Source organism: Rhagoletis pomonella, unplaced genomic scaffold (assembly GCF_013731165.1).
Source record: "Rhagoletis pomonella isolate Grant_MI unplaced genomic scaffold, Rhpom_1.0 Rhpom_scaffold_00006, whole genome shotgun sequence".
In the NCBI taxonomy this organism is placed as follows: domain Eukaryota; kingdom Metazoa; phylum Arthropoda; class Insecta; order Diptera; family Tephritidae; genus Rhagoletis; species Rhagoletis pomonella.
In genome coordinates, this window is record NW_023458560.1 from 68,730,365 (window position 1) to 68,746,386 (window position 16,022).

Below are 16,022 nucleotides of genomic sequence, written 5' to 3' on the forward strand. Positions count from 1 at the left end.
TTGTGTCCGAGACACGCAACATTACCTTAACCTGTAAAAGTGGGAGTAGGGAAACAAATATTTCTTTTTTCTTTTACGTAGAATAACCAAAAAAAAAAAACGGCAAAGTAAATCACGTGTGCAACCTACAGTTGCGGTTGTTAATTTACCGCATATGACTAATGCGCACAACTACTTAAAAGGGAAGTACTTTATTCATTTCACTTATGATTTGCAGCTGGTCAAGTGCATGGAGTAGTAGCGCGCTGATTGCGATCTTAATTGCTGCGGATTCCAATTTAAATTAGATTTATGCTCGACTCCGGGCAAAGGGAAATCCACTGCCCGGACAATCGCTTAAAATGTCTAGCAATTTTGTTGACAGACCAAGATTATTAGCGGTAAATTGTAGACGGTAATTGGATCGCGTTTTTATGGCACACGTCATGCAATACTTAACTTTGTAATTCTATACGAGTTGGTACTTTATATACATACATAAAACATATCCATTTACATAGCATACATGAGCCACCAACTTTTCTCGTTAGAGAGTGGTTGTGTATTGTAAAATATAATTTTGTTCTACTCACCTTGCCGATGCCGTAGTTTTCCTTGTTCGCAAGCCTTCGCGCCAGCCCTGGTGGCATGGGTGGTGGCGCTCGCTGTAGCGCTCCACAAAATCCACCATTTCGTGCGCTGGCATTTGGCAGTTCGGCGGTGCGACTTTTGCTGGAATTGTGTGTTTGTGCAAGTTTTTGTGCGGCTCTGTAAAAGCAAAAGGATGTAGAAATTTGTTGTAGTAAATCATTTTAATTTTTTTATGCATTAAAAATTCTAAACTCTGCAAAGAATTATTTCGCAGATATCGCTCGACAAATCTCTTTTGCGAGTAGGAAACGAAAATAGCAAAGAGGTCAAAGAAATTTACTAATTTAACCTGGTCTATCTGCCAGCATTACATCGCTCCAGATTAATCTAGAACAGCTAAAAGGCATTTTTTAATCTTTAAATCAAAAGTAAGGAATAAATAGTCGAAATTTTAATCGGAATTAGCTCCTGTTGTATAGGATTATTTTCGCATAACTTTAGAATTATTGATTTTTATTATTTAAAGGAAGAAATAGGCGGTTTGTTTGTGATTTTTATTGAATGTTTTCTAGACATTTTTAAAAAGTTTTCTGATTCTGATTCTGAGTTTTGATTTCTGATGAGAAAAACTCCCGGTGAGTTTCTGTTCAGAATCGGCCTGTATGTTATCAAGGCGAAAACAGTTAATAGCTGCGTTTTTATAAAATCCATACTCAATGCTTTTTTAGGCCTGAAAGAGACATGTAAAAGTCATAGTAGGCCAAATCAGAATACGAAGGACCAAGAGGCAGGCTTAGTGCAAAAAAATTTCAATTCATTAATAAATGAAGTTTAATTTGATTTTTCAAATACGTGGCAACCTTTCTCAATATAGTGCAGAAGTTAAAGCCTTTCCACTCCCATTGCGATTGATACCCATATTTTTATTTAATTTGATTTTAACTTTTTAAACCAGTGGCAACTCTCTACAGATTCATCGAAAATATTCTAGATGTTCAAACTAAAGAGCTCTTACCACTATTATTTTAATATTTCATATAACTGTGCATAATTTATTTTAATTCTACAGGTGGCAACGCTCTTCAAAATATTTCGAAAGTAAAACTTTTAAATTAATTCTGTCTGACACCCAAATTGTGATATGTATACATCTCAACAATCTTATTGCCTCGGTTTTAATTTATTTAGATTTTTTAAACAGGTGGCAACCCTCCTTAATGCAGTTAAGAAATAAAACCTTTTCAAAAACATTTCGCTCGATACACATATTATAATGATAAACTTAGCTTATTAAATAGTTTGAATTAAATGCTTCTCTCTACAGACCAAGCACTTTAATCTGACACCTCAGATTTGAAAAACGAAAGAAGGGTGTAGATCTGAGGACAATAACAAAAAACACCTTCGCGAATTATATGAGTACTTTTCGGCATAATTTTAATCTTTATCTCGATCTTAATCCTAATCATAATTTTAATCTTAACCGTGACCAACCAAATAATATGAGTCAAAATTTTGAAATTTTTAATTCGAATTCTTAGAAACATTCTTAGTATACAAACTTGTGAGAGGTGTTGCTTATGTTGCGCAAATAAAAAATGGTCAAAAATCAACGGTAGTTCCCAGCTACTTCAAACTTGCACTGTATCATACCAAAACTTAATTGGCTTCAAAACTGTATACACAAAAAAATTCGGTTAACAAGTTTTAAGTTTTATTGAACATTTTTTAAAGTTCGTCGAATTTTCATGAAGGTTCTACAAAGATTGTAAATTTGTTTTACAATTTTTTGAGATAGCAAGCTACATATATTTTCATTAAAAAACATTAAACATTTTTTAAACAAAAAAAATAGTTAAAACCTACGAAAATGTCTCTGGTCTATTTAAATTCTTGACACCGTACAAATTGGTGGTAAGAAGAAAATTAATATTCTGACTAATTTAAGGAAACAAACTTTATTGTATAGGCCCGATTTTATATGTACATACATTTATGCATGATTGGTATGGGGTTATCAACTGTGCTCGTGGCATCCATTTTCTAAATACATAGCTAAATTCCCCGCCAGGCTAAGGCCAGACAACTTAAAGTATGTGCGTGTGTTTCATAAATACCACAATGTTACAAGCATGTCGGGCAGCTGTTGGTTACGAATGAAATGATCCGAAAAAATCAAAAAAAAAAAATCCGAAATGCAATTATAATTCCCCAACATAATACTAATAATAGACGCGATGTTAATGTCATTAATTAACACATACAACTAATAACCGCCTGGGATAGTGCTTAGAGAAGGAGCAGGAGAAGGTATGTATCTACATTAGAGTGGTCCACAAATGCATGTTAAAAAATAACGTCGGTATTTTAATGCTCTCACCCCTAGGATTGGGAAATAAAAATAATAGTTAGAGGCCACTCAAAGCGCTCAAAGTTTTCCATGTATTTTATATGGGGAAAAAACAACTATTGTAGAAATGGAATAGAATTCTTAAAAATCAATATTTTACGATCAGAAAATTTTGTTTCTCTCCAATAATAATACCCAATTTTTTATTTTGCCATATTTTATTACTAGCGATTGAACTATTTGGGGTTTTAGGACTGCTTTAAAACATAGCCTATATTAAATCTGGTTAAATAAACAATTGGGTATTGAAAGTCTCATGAAGAGAAACAAAGTTTTCCGAAAGAAGAATATAGCATTTCTATGAAAAATTTTTTTTCCCATATACATAAAATACATGGATAACATGGAAAACTTTGAGCGCTTTGAGCAACCTCTAAACAACAATCCTAGGGGGTAGGAGCATTAAAATTCCGACTTTATTCTTTTTTTGCGACCACCCTAATCTACAAACGTACCTATGTATGCATTTTATGGAGTGAGTATTATCCAAGAAATAATATAATAAAAACCGTAAACTGGTAAGTATGAAAGTGGTAAGGGGTGTCATATGGGTATACAATAAATACATGTACCGTGTAAGATTCATAACACACATGAGACACATGTTCTCAAAGAGAGTATTCATATACATGTGTACATATATATGCATGTACATGCTGCTTGATTTAAAATTTGCCTTACTGATTTAAGTTTTTCGAATTTTCACATCGACACTGTTTACAATGGGGTTTTCTTACTGGTCTTATTAGTCAAAAAAAATTTAGGAATTCATCGTAAAACTTGTAGCTTATTAGCTATCAGACTGCCTGGTTCAGAGCCATTTATTACGATTTTTGTAAAAGTTATAACGACCTTCGCCATAAAGAAGGCCGCTTGTCTTATACAAAATAGTAAGTCAAGGGAAGTTATATATTCGTTGACAGCCTAGCGGAATTGAATGCATTTTTATCTAAATAATGAAAGTGCCTAGCATTACTGAGTCACTTCAATTCGTGATTCACTGAAAAAAAATTACGAGTCAACAACAGACGCCACAAATGTTCTATGAAGCAATCGAAACGACTATAAAATCGAATGGTTGTAACCATCGCAGGGGGATATGCCTCGTCCTGGCGCAACTTTGCCTCCGGGTGAAAGTATGGTACCTTCCGAAATGCATTGCCAACGTAAATACCCATCGTACGTACATATCTATGTATGCCAAAATATCATTACTACAACTGCTTAGCCGAAACGTCCACTTTAAGTCGTCCTAACTACAGCAATAATCCTTATGTCCATATTGTTATCCAAGCGATCTAGTTTCCTGTTTCGCATCTATACACAATAGGGGTATTCTCTGAGTCTTGCAAAGCCCTTGCATGGTGCACAGATTGCACGGATTGCACGGTAAAAACCGGTTTTCGTATGGGACAGCTTTGCAAACCGTGCAATCCGTGCACCGTGCAAGGGCTTTGCAAGACTCAGAGAATACCCCTAATATGTACATATATATTTATTTGCTGCAATTCCATCGCATAAAATAAAAATATTAGAATTGCCAACAATTTAAAACGATCGAATAATTTAAATACCGAACGTTGCGATATGCGAACTTTTTACCAAAAAAAAAAAACAGCCGATTTAAGTTTCGATTCCCAGTATCGAATTTGGCCGTCTTTTTTACTCACTTCTTTTTCCCTTTTTAGAAGATCAATTTTCCAACTTCAAAGCGCATAAGACAAGTATTATCAAGAGAGGCTGCTAACCAACAAGCGATACGGCTAAACGCACAAAGCACTTAAAGAAAAAAAGGAGGTACAAACGGAAAAAATATCTCAAAAGCCAAAGCTAAGAATAGCGAATTTACGAACAATGCAACACCGAAATTTCCCTGCTGCCACTCAAGCACTCACTCGCCATTCAAAGGATTCACACCACAAACACAGCAAAACGCACAATCGTTGCGTTGCATTCGTTTGTTATGCCACGCAGTAAAGCAAATGCCGCAGAAGCAGCGATAAGCAGCAGGCAGACATGCGATTTGCAGAGCGATTGTGCCATAGAGTAGCATACATTTAGGCAGTCAAGCGGTGAGGCAGGCGAACTACTAACAAACAGACTTTGCATGAAATGCAGATGCTGGCTGGCGCCGCTGCTGCCGAAAATATTAAGCCAAAAGGAACCGGTTGACGAAGCCAACGCTGCGGCGTACAGGCAAATCGCTTTGATGTGAGTGTGAAAAAAGTAGCAGCGGTTGCCTTTGAGGCGCATCACATAGCTTAGCAGCGCTGAGCAAACACAAAGGCCTTATTTTTATTTTTTTTTTTTGATTTGCTATGAGATTGTGCGCTTTGACTGGTTGATGTGGTGCTGCTGCCAGCGTCTCTCTGCTGCTGTTGATGCTTCAAGGATATCATTGTTCAGAGCGTTAGTCAAAAAAATTTGAAATATTCGTGGTAGTGTGTGAGTATTTGATGGGAAAAAGTGCAGATTTTTTTTTTCTAGTGAAGGCACTTTAGTTGCTATAGTTTTCGAATTCGCTTTGTGGTTGGCACTCTGTTGTGTGCTTTGGCGCCGAATTCAATATTAGAAATCGTTGTGCAATGGCACTTGGGCGGAAAGAATTAAAAGTCAATGTCGTTGCACTACATTTTTGTAAGATTTGGAGAAACTTTAAAGGATGTTAAAGCGAAAAAGAATTGACTGTTAATATTTTAAACAAATACATAAGTACATAGAAACAATTTTAGAATTGGTGAACCAAAGAAAGATTTTGGTACGTACGCAAAATATATGTTTACAAACACGAAGTAGTGTGGGTAGATAAGTATTGGTAATTGTAATGGTAATGCGAATGGTCTTGGTGGTGCTAATGGTAATGGTAATGCAAATACTAATAGTAATGGTAATGCTAATAATAATGCTAATGGTAACGGTAATCGTAATGGCAATGTTAATGGTAATGCTAATGCTAATGGTATTGGTACCAGTAATGGTACTGAAAAAAGTAATGGTAATGGTAATGACGATGATAATGGTACTGGTGTAGGTAATGCTAATTCTAATGGTAATAGTAATGTTGACGGTAATAGTAATGGTAATAATAATGATACAAGTAATGGTTATGGAGATAGAAATGGTAATTGTATTGATAATTGTAATGGTAATGGTAATTGTAACGGTATGCTAATATCCATCGTAATGGTAGATAATTGTAAAGAAAAATACCTACATTATGGACGGAAGCCTACAAATAGTAAATAAATATTTCTCTATTTGCAAGAAAGCAAATCCAAATCCCAAAAAGTTAACGCAACAAGCGGTCGAAAAATTAAAAAGGCATTTATTTAAAATCTCATTAGGCAAATGGTATTATGTTGTAAGCTCATTTTGCCGCGATTTACGGCGGCTGATGAAACAGATAGAAAGCAAAATGTGCGTAAATGTAGGGTTACCGCAGCGCTGCTGGAGGGCGTGCGCATAAATGCGTTTTGGCTGATAGCGCCGCCAATTGCTGTAGGCAAGAAAATTGATTGGTTTACTGATTTGCTTTGGTGTTGCCTGCGCTAGTAAGAAAACAGTTGAGTGGTATATATGTATTGCGTTAAAATCGCATTATGTTTTGCAAAGATTTGTGGAGTTTCCACATCAAATGCGTTAAGTTGAAAAGTGGATAAAGCAGCGAAACGCGAGCATTGAGAAAGTGGATAGCAGACGGATTTGAGGAGAACGCGTTTGCATTTTACGAGGCGATAAATATTTGTCCTTGCCCCAATGCACACGCACGCATAAATATTGTGTAAGTGTGCATGCAAGGGTTTTCAAACACACTTGTACCCATGAATAAACCCTGCAAAAAATTGTGCGACTAATCTATTAAGAGAGTATTCCGAGATTAGTCTTAATGGAGATCAATTTGGTATTAGTTAGGCGTAGCTAGTCTCATTTAGGTGCGATTAGTTTCGACTCATCCTTTCCTGATCCCATACGGAAACAATCACCGAGTTCGATGACACCGTGCGACAGTAAATTTTGCACACGAAAAAATCAATATATTCACAAAACTAGGGGCCAAAATATATTAAAAATGCAATTTTAGTTTTTCTCACTGACGTCAGGGGTTTTTTTAAAGGACTTTGAGATTTCTAGAATATGATTGAATTGAACAATTATTCAAAAGATTCGGTGGATTTTAGAATAACAATATGGGTATCAATTAAAAGAAAAAAATTGTGTAGAATAGAAAAAATAAATAAATTTTAGGTGCACCATCAATATCAATTTTTTTAAAATCGGTTCTAATAAAGTTAGAAGGACGAAATTCGAGGATGTGGTAGTTTACATATTAGTTCTTGACATAAATCTTTTTCAATAATAAATATTGGAAATTTCCAAAGATATTCAAGGATAAACGTTTTAAAAGGACATTTTCAACACTTATTCGTCCTGGTGCACCAAAAAATTAAATTTATTTCAATTCTACAGAATTTTTCCTTTTAATGGAACCCATATTGTTACTCTACAATGCACCAAATCTTTTAAATCATTTTTTTATTCAATCATATGCTAGATATTTCAAAGTCCTTTAAAAAAAATCCTGACCTCAGAGAGAAAAATTATAAACGCAGTTACACTATATTTGACTCCGAGTTTTGTGAATATATTGATTTTTTCGTGTGTTTTAAAAATTTTTGGTTTTTGTCAGTGTAATATGTACGCTTTTAATCAACGAAATCCTTATCCTTAAATAAAATGGAACACTTCCCTCCATATAAAAAGTTGGAAAGTGGTATTAGTCGCATATTCCTTTCGCGATTGATCCCGGAGTCATCCCGGAGTAATCGCATTTTTTGCATGGCATATAAGCAAACCGGCATACATACTTACGTATATGTTGTACACATACGCAAAATATTTTATAGTATAAACTTTATACACATACATACATTTGTTATGTAATTTACTGGCTTTTGACGAACTGCTTTAGCTTTGATCGTAAATAATTTTATGCTTCTCCGCTTGCATATTTTCCTTTATTTTGTTTTTCTTTGTTGGAGTTTAGCTTTTTCCAAAGCATTTTTCCGCGTGAGTTGCAAATCTCTTTTGCGAAGATTTTTCACTTGATTCAATGCATACCTAATGAGTTTTTAAAAGTCGAGCTATAAAGTTTAGAGGGTCATAAATTCATGGAGCGGTGGGGAAGTGGGCATAAAGTTCAAGGAGCTGAAATAAGGCGTTTTACCGATTACTTTTAACTTTTTAGCAAAGCGACTAGAAACAGACGAGTGAAGTTGTTTATAAAGCTGCGGTATAAAAGTAGTACTAATATTTTTATAAATAAGTAAAATATTAAAATAACATGGGTGGGGTTGCCACTTTTTTTTTAAGTTTAAATTGATCAAATTATGAGTTAAATTAAAAGTAACGCCACCAGGTGCATGTCAAAGGAAATGACTCAAAAACGATTTCTCTCGAAAATACCATTTAAGAGTGCTGCCACCTGTTCGAAAAGTTAAAATTAAATTAATTAATACGGTAAAAGAAATATTTCAATATGGGTACTTAGATAGAAAGGATTGCTTGAAACGACAAAGAAAGATTAAGAATGTTGTATCTACCTCTTTAAAGTAAAATGCCATTTTTTCATAAGTTAAATAAAGCAATTAAATACAGATGTTTAAGGAATGGGGTATAAGAACGCTTTGTTTCGAAAAATATTTTAAAAGAGCGTTGCCACCTGATAAAAATTCGAATTAGATTTAATCAATGAAAGAGCGTGAAAGAGCAAGTTTTAAGTTTTCAGCATTTGTTTTTGCTTGTGTGTTTTATTTGCTGCGTTCCTTTCTTGTTTTCTCTCTTAGTAAAATTTTCCCCTCTTTTTATTCCGCCACTAAAAATTTAACCCAGAGTGCGCAGACGCCAATGCGCCATTAGTTGGCTCCTGGCCGTATGCTTTGCGTAGGTTTTTGTTGTTTTATTTTCCTTTTTTGTTGTTCTGGTTCTATTAAAATTAACATTTTTGGGTCCGAGCAACATAGGAAGAACGCAAAACAAGGTATTCAGCATGAAGTTGTTACGGTAACACCTGCTCTAGCTGCATTTGGGTCTATTCCCACAGTTCCAGCGGCGTATCAAAGTGGCGTCACAACAAAGTTTTAAAAGCAAAAAGTCGAAAACGGATTTGCAAAACGCAAGAAATGTTTATTTAAATACTCTGAGTTGAATATATGTATGTATGTATGCATGCAAGTATGTGTAAGTATATAGGAATGTTATGTTTATTCACTAGACCACTCTGACTGCTGCCAGCGATGAGTAGGAATTTATTATGAAAAACGCCTGAAAGTATGCTTTAGCATATTTCAGAGTTTTAACCTGGTTTCGTGTTTCAAAAGCTGTCGTTTTTTGTGCATGGCTGCTGTTTTTCTGGAGACACCTTTAACACGGTTGTATGTGTGATTATGTTTGGAGCACAACTACATATGTTTTGTCTACATTAGGGCGAAGGGTGATTTTTCCCAAAAAAAAAATTGTAGCTGAACACAAGTAAATAAAATGCAATCTTCAAATACAAGAAACTCCAAACACGCACGCTAGATATTTTAACTTATAAATAATGTTTATGGGCTAGAGAAGAACCGGTGTCTAAGGTTTTAGGTTCTCCAACCAGCGCTCTTAATCTGGTAGTATTCACACTTAAAAAATAATCCACTTTTTTAACAGTGAATATTCGATCCTTCTTAATGTATACCAATTTACTTCTATTTCGACTTGTCTTTTACATTTCACTTTTTCCCTTTTTGGCCATTGTCGTTCATGATGTCGCGTCATTTGAAGACCTACCTTTTTCGTCATCATTCCTCAGTACATTCACTTTTTCATACACAAGCACTTGCACACATACATATGTATATGTACTTGCAGCCAAGCACATGAAAGTCTTTAGTTTTTTGACACACAAACCATTGTTTTTCTGCTTCAACACCACCCACTAAATGTGTGATTGGGCCTGTGACCATGTCAGTCATAACAACTTACTTCATACATATATGAAAGTGTATGTATTAGTAGGTACATTTATATGTATGTATGCACGTATGTCCGTAGGTAAGTATCTGGCGATATTACATTTGTAAGCGTACAGGTATTCCCTTGGGACACTCTGCATTTCTATTTACGTCCAGCTGTCTGCCCTTACCGCTTCTTGTGTTTACACTACTTCAACATATTTTCCTTTACATACTTATACATACATACATATATGTACTATAAGAGCAGCCGACTGCCCTGCAGCGTATTATGTTTTGTTTTTTCATCTAAATTTTGCATTTTCTGCTTTGAATCATCTTTACAAGAGTTATCATTCTGCTCTGTTACCCTTTTTGACTTTAAAATATTTAAAATTTAAATGCCACATTTTGTTGCACGTGCCACAGCGCTTTAAATGATTTCAGTGGATTTCTCGCAATGCGTTTCTGTCAAAGTTTTTGTTTATAATATTTTGGAAATTAAGTTTATTTACTTTTAATAGAAGCCAAAGGTAAATTTAAGAATTAATTTAAGCAAAAAGAATTTTCTCTATTACGAAGTGAGTGGTGAATGGAAAAATTAATTTAGCCTACTGAACAATTTTGATGTTCTGTAACATGTTTATTTTATGATTGAGCAAAAGAGATTATGTTCACTTTATTTAACGTTTAATAAGTGCTAAGTGTCTAGCAGTTTGCAATCGTTTTATGTTTTTGCCAGTAGTCAGCAAATTTTTCTAAAATTCTATTACTCTCTTTGTGAGAAACATAACTAATTTTTTTTTTTTGCTTTATCATTTAAGTAATTACAAATATGGAATATGTAGAAATACACAAAATCGCACAAAAAGCAACTCATTTGCTACAGCAACATCTTTTTTACGTTGCTGCTTCTCCACCGCTAATAAATAATTCTTGCGCGCTGTCAAAAGTTACTTTGGGGTTTGCTTTGAAATGGCTGACAGTTTTCTCGGTAAACTTTTCCCCACCTCGTTTCATGTCATTTCACATTTGCTTTGTTTGATTAATAATTAAAATCATGACAGCCAAATAGTAATTTCGAAATTGCGGTTTATTGATTTTATTCAAGTTGCAAAAAAAACTGTATATGTATTTATATATACGTATAAGGATACTAAATACCCCAATACTAGTCCCATTTTGAACAAAAAACTTTTTGTGATTATTCGTGTGATACTTTTCGAAATTTTTGAATGTACTTTAGATCATACGGGATATTTCAGCACCGCTTAATGATTTTTGAGATTACTGCAGAATTTTCTTGACTACGTGGCTATTTTCGAAACTATTTCGAGATTTTCGGAATTTTCGGCCTATTACGAGATTTCCGGGAGAGCTTCGGTATTGGGGGAACTATCGGGGTTCTCGGAATTTTTGCTAATCCTTCGAGATTTTGGGGATGCTTGAGACAATTTTGGGATTTTTTGACTATTCCGGTTTCTGGGGACTATTTTGGGTTTCTCCTGTCTATTTAAGAATCTTCCGGACTACGTTTGGATTTTCGGGACTATTTCGGCACTATTTCTTGATTTTCGGGACTACTTTGGGATTCTAGGGATTTTCTCGGGATATTCGGGATTAGGTACTTAAGATTTTTGGGGCTATTTAGGGATTCTCCGGACTTTCGTGCATGTTCGGTGACGATTTAGTTCCGAGAATCCCGAAGAGCCCAGAAAATGCTTAAGATCTTAAAATAGGCCAAAAATTTAAAAAGGAGTGGAACAATTTATTTTTCATAACACCTTTTTATTTAGTCCATTATTGCACCGAGAAAGTCGACGAACCCTGCCCTCCTATTTGCAGTTCATTGAGCTGACATAAATTTAACTAATATTGATTTTTACAACCAACTTTGCGCGGCCAAATAACTGTTCCCTATATAACTTTCCACTCATCAAAGTAAATACATTCCACAGTCCAACTAATATTGCTTTATTGAATTTTTAGCCCAAAAGGCTTAGAGAAATGCAAGTTCACCAGCCCTTGTACAGCTGAGTGTGTGCATGCGTGAGCATGTCAAAGTCGGAGTGTTTGCACTCGCTCCGAAGAAAACTTAACCCAACTGAACCAGCCGCCTAATCATGTTGTCGAAGTTCGAAGCACGTTTTGAGAACTTTCTAAGAAGCTGAAGCGAGTTTTGCGCGCGAAGAGGGAAAACAAGACAAAAATTTTGTGTAAGTAAACTCAACGACAATGCCAAGAATAACATAAAAATATAACAACAAATAAAAGTACTAAATACACAAGCTATGGCAGGAGAGAGGATTAAGTTTGTTGCAGCAACGTGCTTGCAATTTTGTCACAAGTTTTTCGGTTGCTTTCTAAAGTACAACAAAAACAAAGTGGAACAGGGAAACGACGAGTTGTAGGGAATACAAAGAAAGTTAGGCGAAAAAAGGTAGAATGAAAAAAAAATATAAATAAATAAAAAAGGTAAAGCAAGAAAAAAGGAGCGCTCAAGTAAGCAAGCAAGCAAGCAAGTAGGCAGCCATCAAGCGCAAAGCAACTGAGCGCTAGAAAAGCATCTTACAAGCAACCAATCTAATAGGGCTATTCGCGATCCGGTGCAAATGGCCTAGCATCATTGCATTGCAAATTTGTATTGCAAATTATTTGCAATACACAAACAAAATACACGCATTTGCATTTGTCATGGCTTGACAAATTTGCAATACCGAAAATCCCTAGCATAAAAATGCTATGCATTGCAACTCTGGTTGACATTTCTATCAGCTGATTAAAAAAGTTTTACCATGACAGTTTAATAAAGGTCGCTCACAATCCATGGCATATTTCTGCAATTGCATAAATTTGTCAGCTCTTATGCACCGAATCGCGAATAGCCCTAATATGTATAAAGATTTGCTCTTCAAAATTTGGGCGCTTGTGTTTGCTTAGGCTGCGCTTTGCTTGCCGCCGCTGTCACGTATTTATGCTAGTGAAATTCTTTTCTCCTTTTGGCGAACGGCTGGCGAATGCTGGTAAGCATTTTTGCGACGTGCAAACATGCGACATTTTTTGCCACCCATCAACCTTTCGGTCGTCGCCTCCAACTCCAATAGCTTAATTTTAATTTCTTTTCGATTTCTTGGTGGTCGCCTACATTTTCATCTTAATGTTTATTTTTTTTTTTCGCTATCCTTCTTTACTTACATTGCCCTCTGAGTGCCTTTCAGGGTTGTTTGTAGGTATTTGTGTAGTAGGTAGAAAATTGCGCCTAGGGAAAATAAGATCACTCACTTATTGTCTGAACGAAAATAATAACGAAGGTTACGTGTATGCCCAATGTGGCCGTGAAGGAGTCGTGAATGCGGAAGGCTGTTCAACAGCAGCAACAACAACAAATGGTTGTGGTATTTTTAGTATTCTACTTGCGTACAACTGAGTGGCTAGTGGTCGGCTTAAAGTTTCCTCGTTCATTCAACCGCTCATTCAATGCCACAAACAATCACGAAATGAAATGGCATCATGGCTGGTTATAAGGTCGGGAGTAAAAAGGTTAAGAGTATGAAAGTGAATGGAAGGGTAGCCAGGGTCGCTTTCGTTTCATTTTTTTCTTCTTCTTCTTTTTTGGCGCTGTAACCGCCTAAGCGATTTTGGCCGAGTTCAGCAAAGCACGCCAGTCGTTTCTCCTCTGTGCCAACTGACGCCAATTGGAAACGCCAAGTGAAGCCAAGTCCTTCTCCACCTGATCTTTCCATCGCAGTGGGGGCCTCCCTCTTCCTCTGCTACCACCAGCGGGTTCCGAGTTGAATACTTTCAGAGCTGGAGCGTCGGTGTCCATTCGAACGACATGGCCAAGCCAGCGGAGCCGCTGTATTTTAATTCGCTGCACTATGTCTATGTCGTTGTAAAGCTCATACAGCTCATCGTTCCATCGTCTGCGGTACTCGCCGTCGCCAACGCGTAAAGGACCGTAAATCTTCCGCAAAATCTTTCTCTCAAACACCCCAAGAGCCGCCTCATCGGATGTTGTCATTGTCCATGCTTCTGCGCCATATACCAGCACGGGCATGATGAGTGACTTATAGAGCGTGGTTTTCGTACGTCGAGAGAGGACTTTACTCCTGAATTGCCTACTCAGTCCAAAGTAGCACTTGTTGGCAAGAGTGATTCTACGTTGGATTTCAATGCTGACATTATTATCGGTGTTAATGCTGGTTCCCAAGTAAACGAAATTCTCTACTTTCTCGAAATTGTAACTGTCAACAGTGACGTGGGTGCCAAGGCGCGAATGTGCTGACTGTTTGTTTGATGACAGGAGATACTTCGTCTTGTCCTCGTTTACCACCAGACCCATGCGCTTTGCTTCCCTATCCAACTTGGAAAAGGCAGAACAGACTTCGCGGTTTTTGTTACCGATGATGTCGATGTCATCGGCATAAGCCAGCAATTGCACGCTCTTGTAGTAAATTGTTCCTGAGCGGTTCAGTTCTGCAGCTCTTATTATCTTCTCCAACATCAGATTAAAGAAGTCACATGAAAGGGAGTCGCCCTGTCTGAAACCCCGTTTTGTGGCGAACGGCTCGGAGAGGTCTTTTCCAATTCTGACGGAGCTGGTGGTATTGCTCAACGTCATTTTACACAGCCGTATGAGTTTTGAGGGGATGCCAAATTCAGACATAGCGGCGTATAGGCAACTCCTTTTAGTGCTGTCAAAAGCGGCTTTAAAGTCGACAAATAGGTGGTGAGTGTCGATCCTTTTCTCGCGGGTCTTTTCCAAGATTTGGCGTATTGTGAATACCTGGTCTATGGTGGATTTGCCAGGTCTAAAGCCACACTGATAAGGCCCAATCAGTTCATTGACGGTGGGCTTCAGTCTTTCGCACAATACGCTCGATAAGACCTTGTAACCTATGCTTAGAAGGCTGATCCCGCGGTAGTTGGCGCGAATGGCGGGGTCACCTTTCTTGTGGATTGGGCAGAGCACACTTAAATTCCAGTCGTCGGGCATGCGTTCATCTGACCATATTCTGCACAAGAGTTGATGCATGCACCTTATCAACTCCTCGCCGCCGTACTTGAATAGCTCAGCTGGCAGGCTGTCAGCTCCAGCGGCTTTGTTGTTTTTCAGCCGCGTTATTGCTATACGTACCTCGTCATAGTCAGGCGGTGGAACGTCGACTCCGTCATCATCGACTGCGGGCTCGGGTTCTTCTTCTCCACAACTTTCTGTGCTGCTGCCATTTAGTAGGGCGGAAAAGTGTTCCCTCCATAATTTAAGTACGCTCTGGACATCAGTTACTAGGTCGCCATTATTGTTCTTACAGGAGTGCGCCCCGGTCTTTAAACCTTCCGTAAGTCGCCTAACTCTCTGGTAAAATTTTCGGGCATTCCTCCTGTCGGCCAGCATTTCAAGCTCTTCGCACTCACGTATTTCTGCCTCTCTCTTCTTGTTGCGGCAAATACGTCTCGCTTCCCTCTTCAGATCCCTATAGCGGTCCCACATAGCGCGCGTTGCGCCCGATCGCAGCGTGGCCCTGTAGGCGGCATCTTTTTTCTCTGCAGCTTCCTGACACTCCTCATCGTACCAGTTGTTCTTTCGGGCTCGCTGAAATCCGACTACTTCTTCGGCGGCGGTACTTAATGAGCGGGAAATGTGGTTCCACTGCTCGCATATGTCGGTTTGTTGAAGAGTGCTCTCTGAGAGCAGGTGTGAGAGTCGAGTAGCGAAAGCGCTGGCTGTCTGTTGTGATTGCAGCTTTTCGACGTTAAGCTTTCCTTGCATATTTGGGCGCACATTTTTTGCTGCACATAGGCGGGTGCGTATCTTGGCTGCAACAAGATAGTGGTCCGAGTCGATGTTTGGGCCTCGGAGTGTGCGTACGTCTAAAACACTGGAAGCGTGCCTTCCGTCTATCACAACATGATCGATTTGGTTTATCGTTTTTCGATCCGGAGACAGCCAGGTAGCTTGATGGATCTTTTTATGCTTGAACCTAGTACTGCATACTACCATGTTTCGGGCCCCGGCGAAGTCGATCAGCCTCAATCCGTTGTCGGACGTTTCG

The 16,022-nt window shown here is 37.6% G+C and overlaps 1 protein-coding gene across 1 annotated transcript in view; it reads right to left on the reverse strand.

Moving 5' to 3' along the window:
- Position 1: 1 nt before the first annotated feature.
- LOC118742070 (transcription factor SPT20 homolog) overlaps positions 2-16,022 on the reverse strand; it is a gene marked incomplete at its 3' end in the record, with an annotated part of 210,209 nt that continues 194,188 nt past the window's right edge. The window contains exons 6-7 of the mRNA XM_036474038.1: positions 573-747; positions 2-31 (exon numbers count right to left, since the gene is read on the reverse strand). Coding sequence (XP_036329931.1) covers positions 2-31; positions 573-747 — 205 coding nt within the window. The remainder of the gene's footprint in view (positions 32-572; positions 748-16,022) is intronic.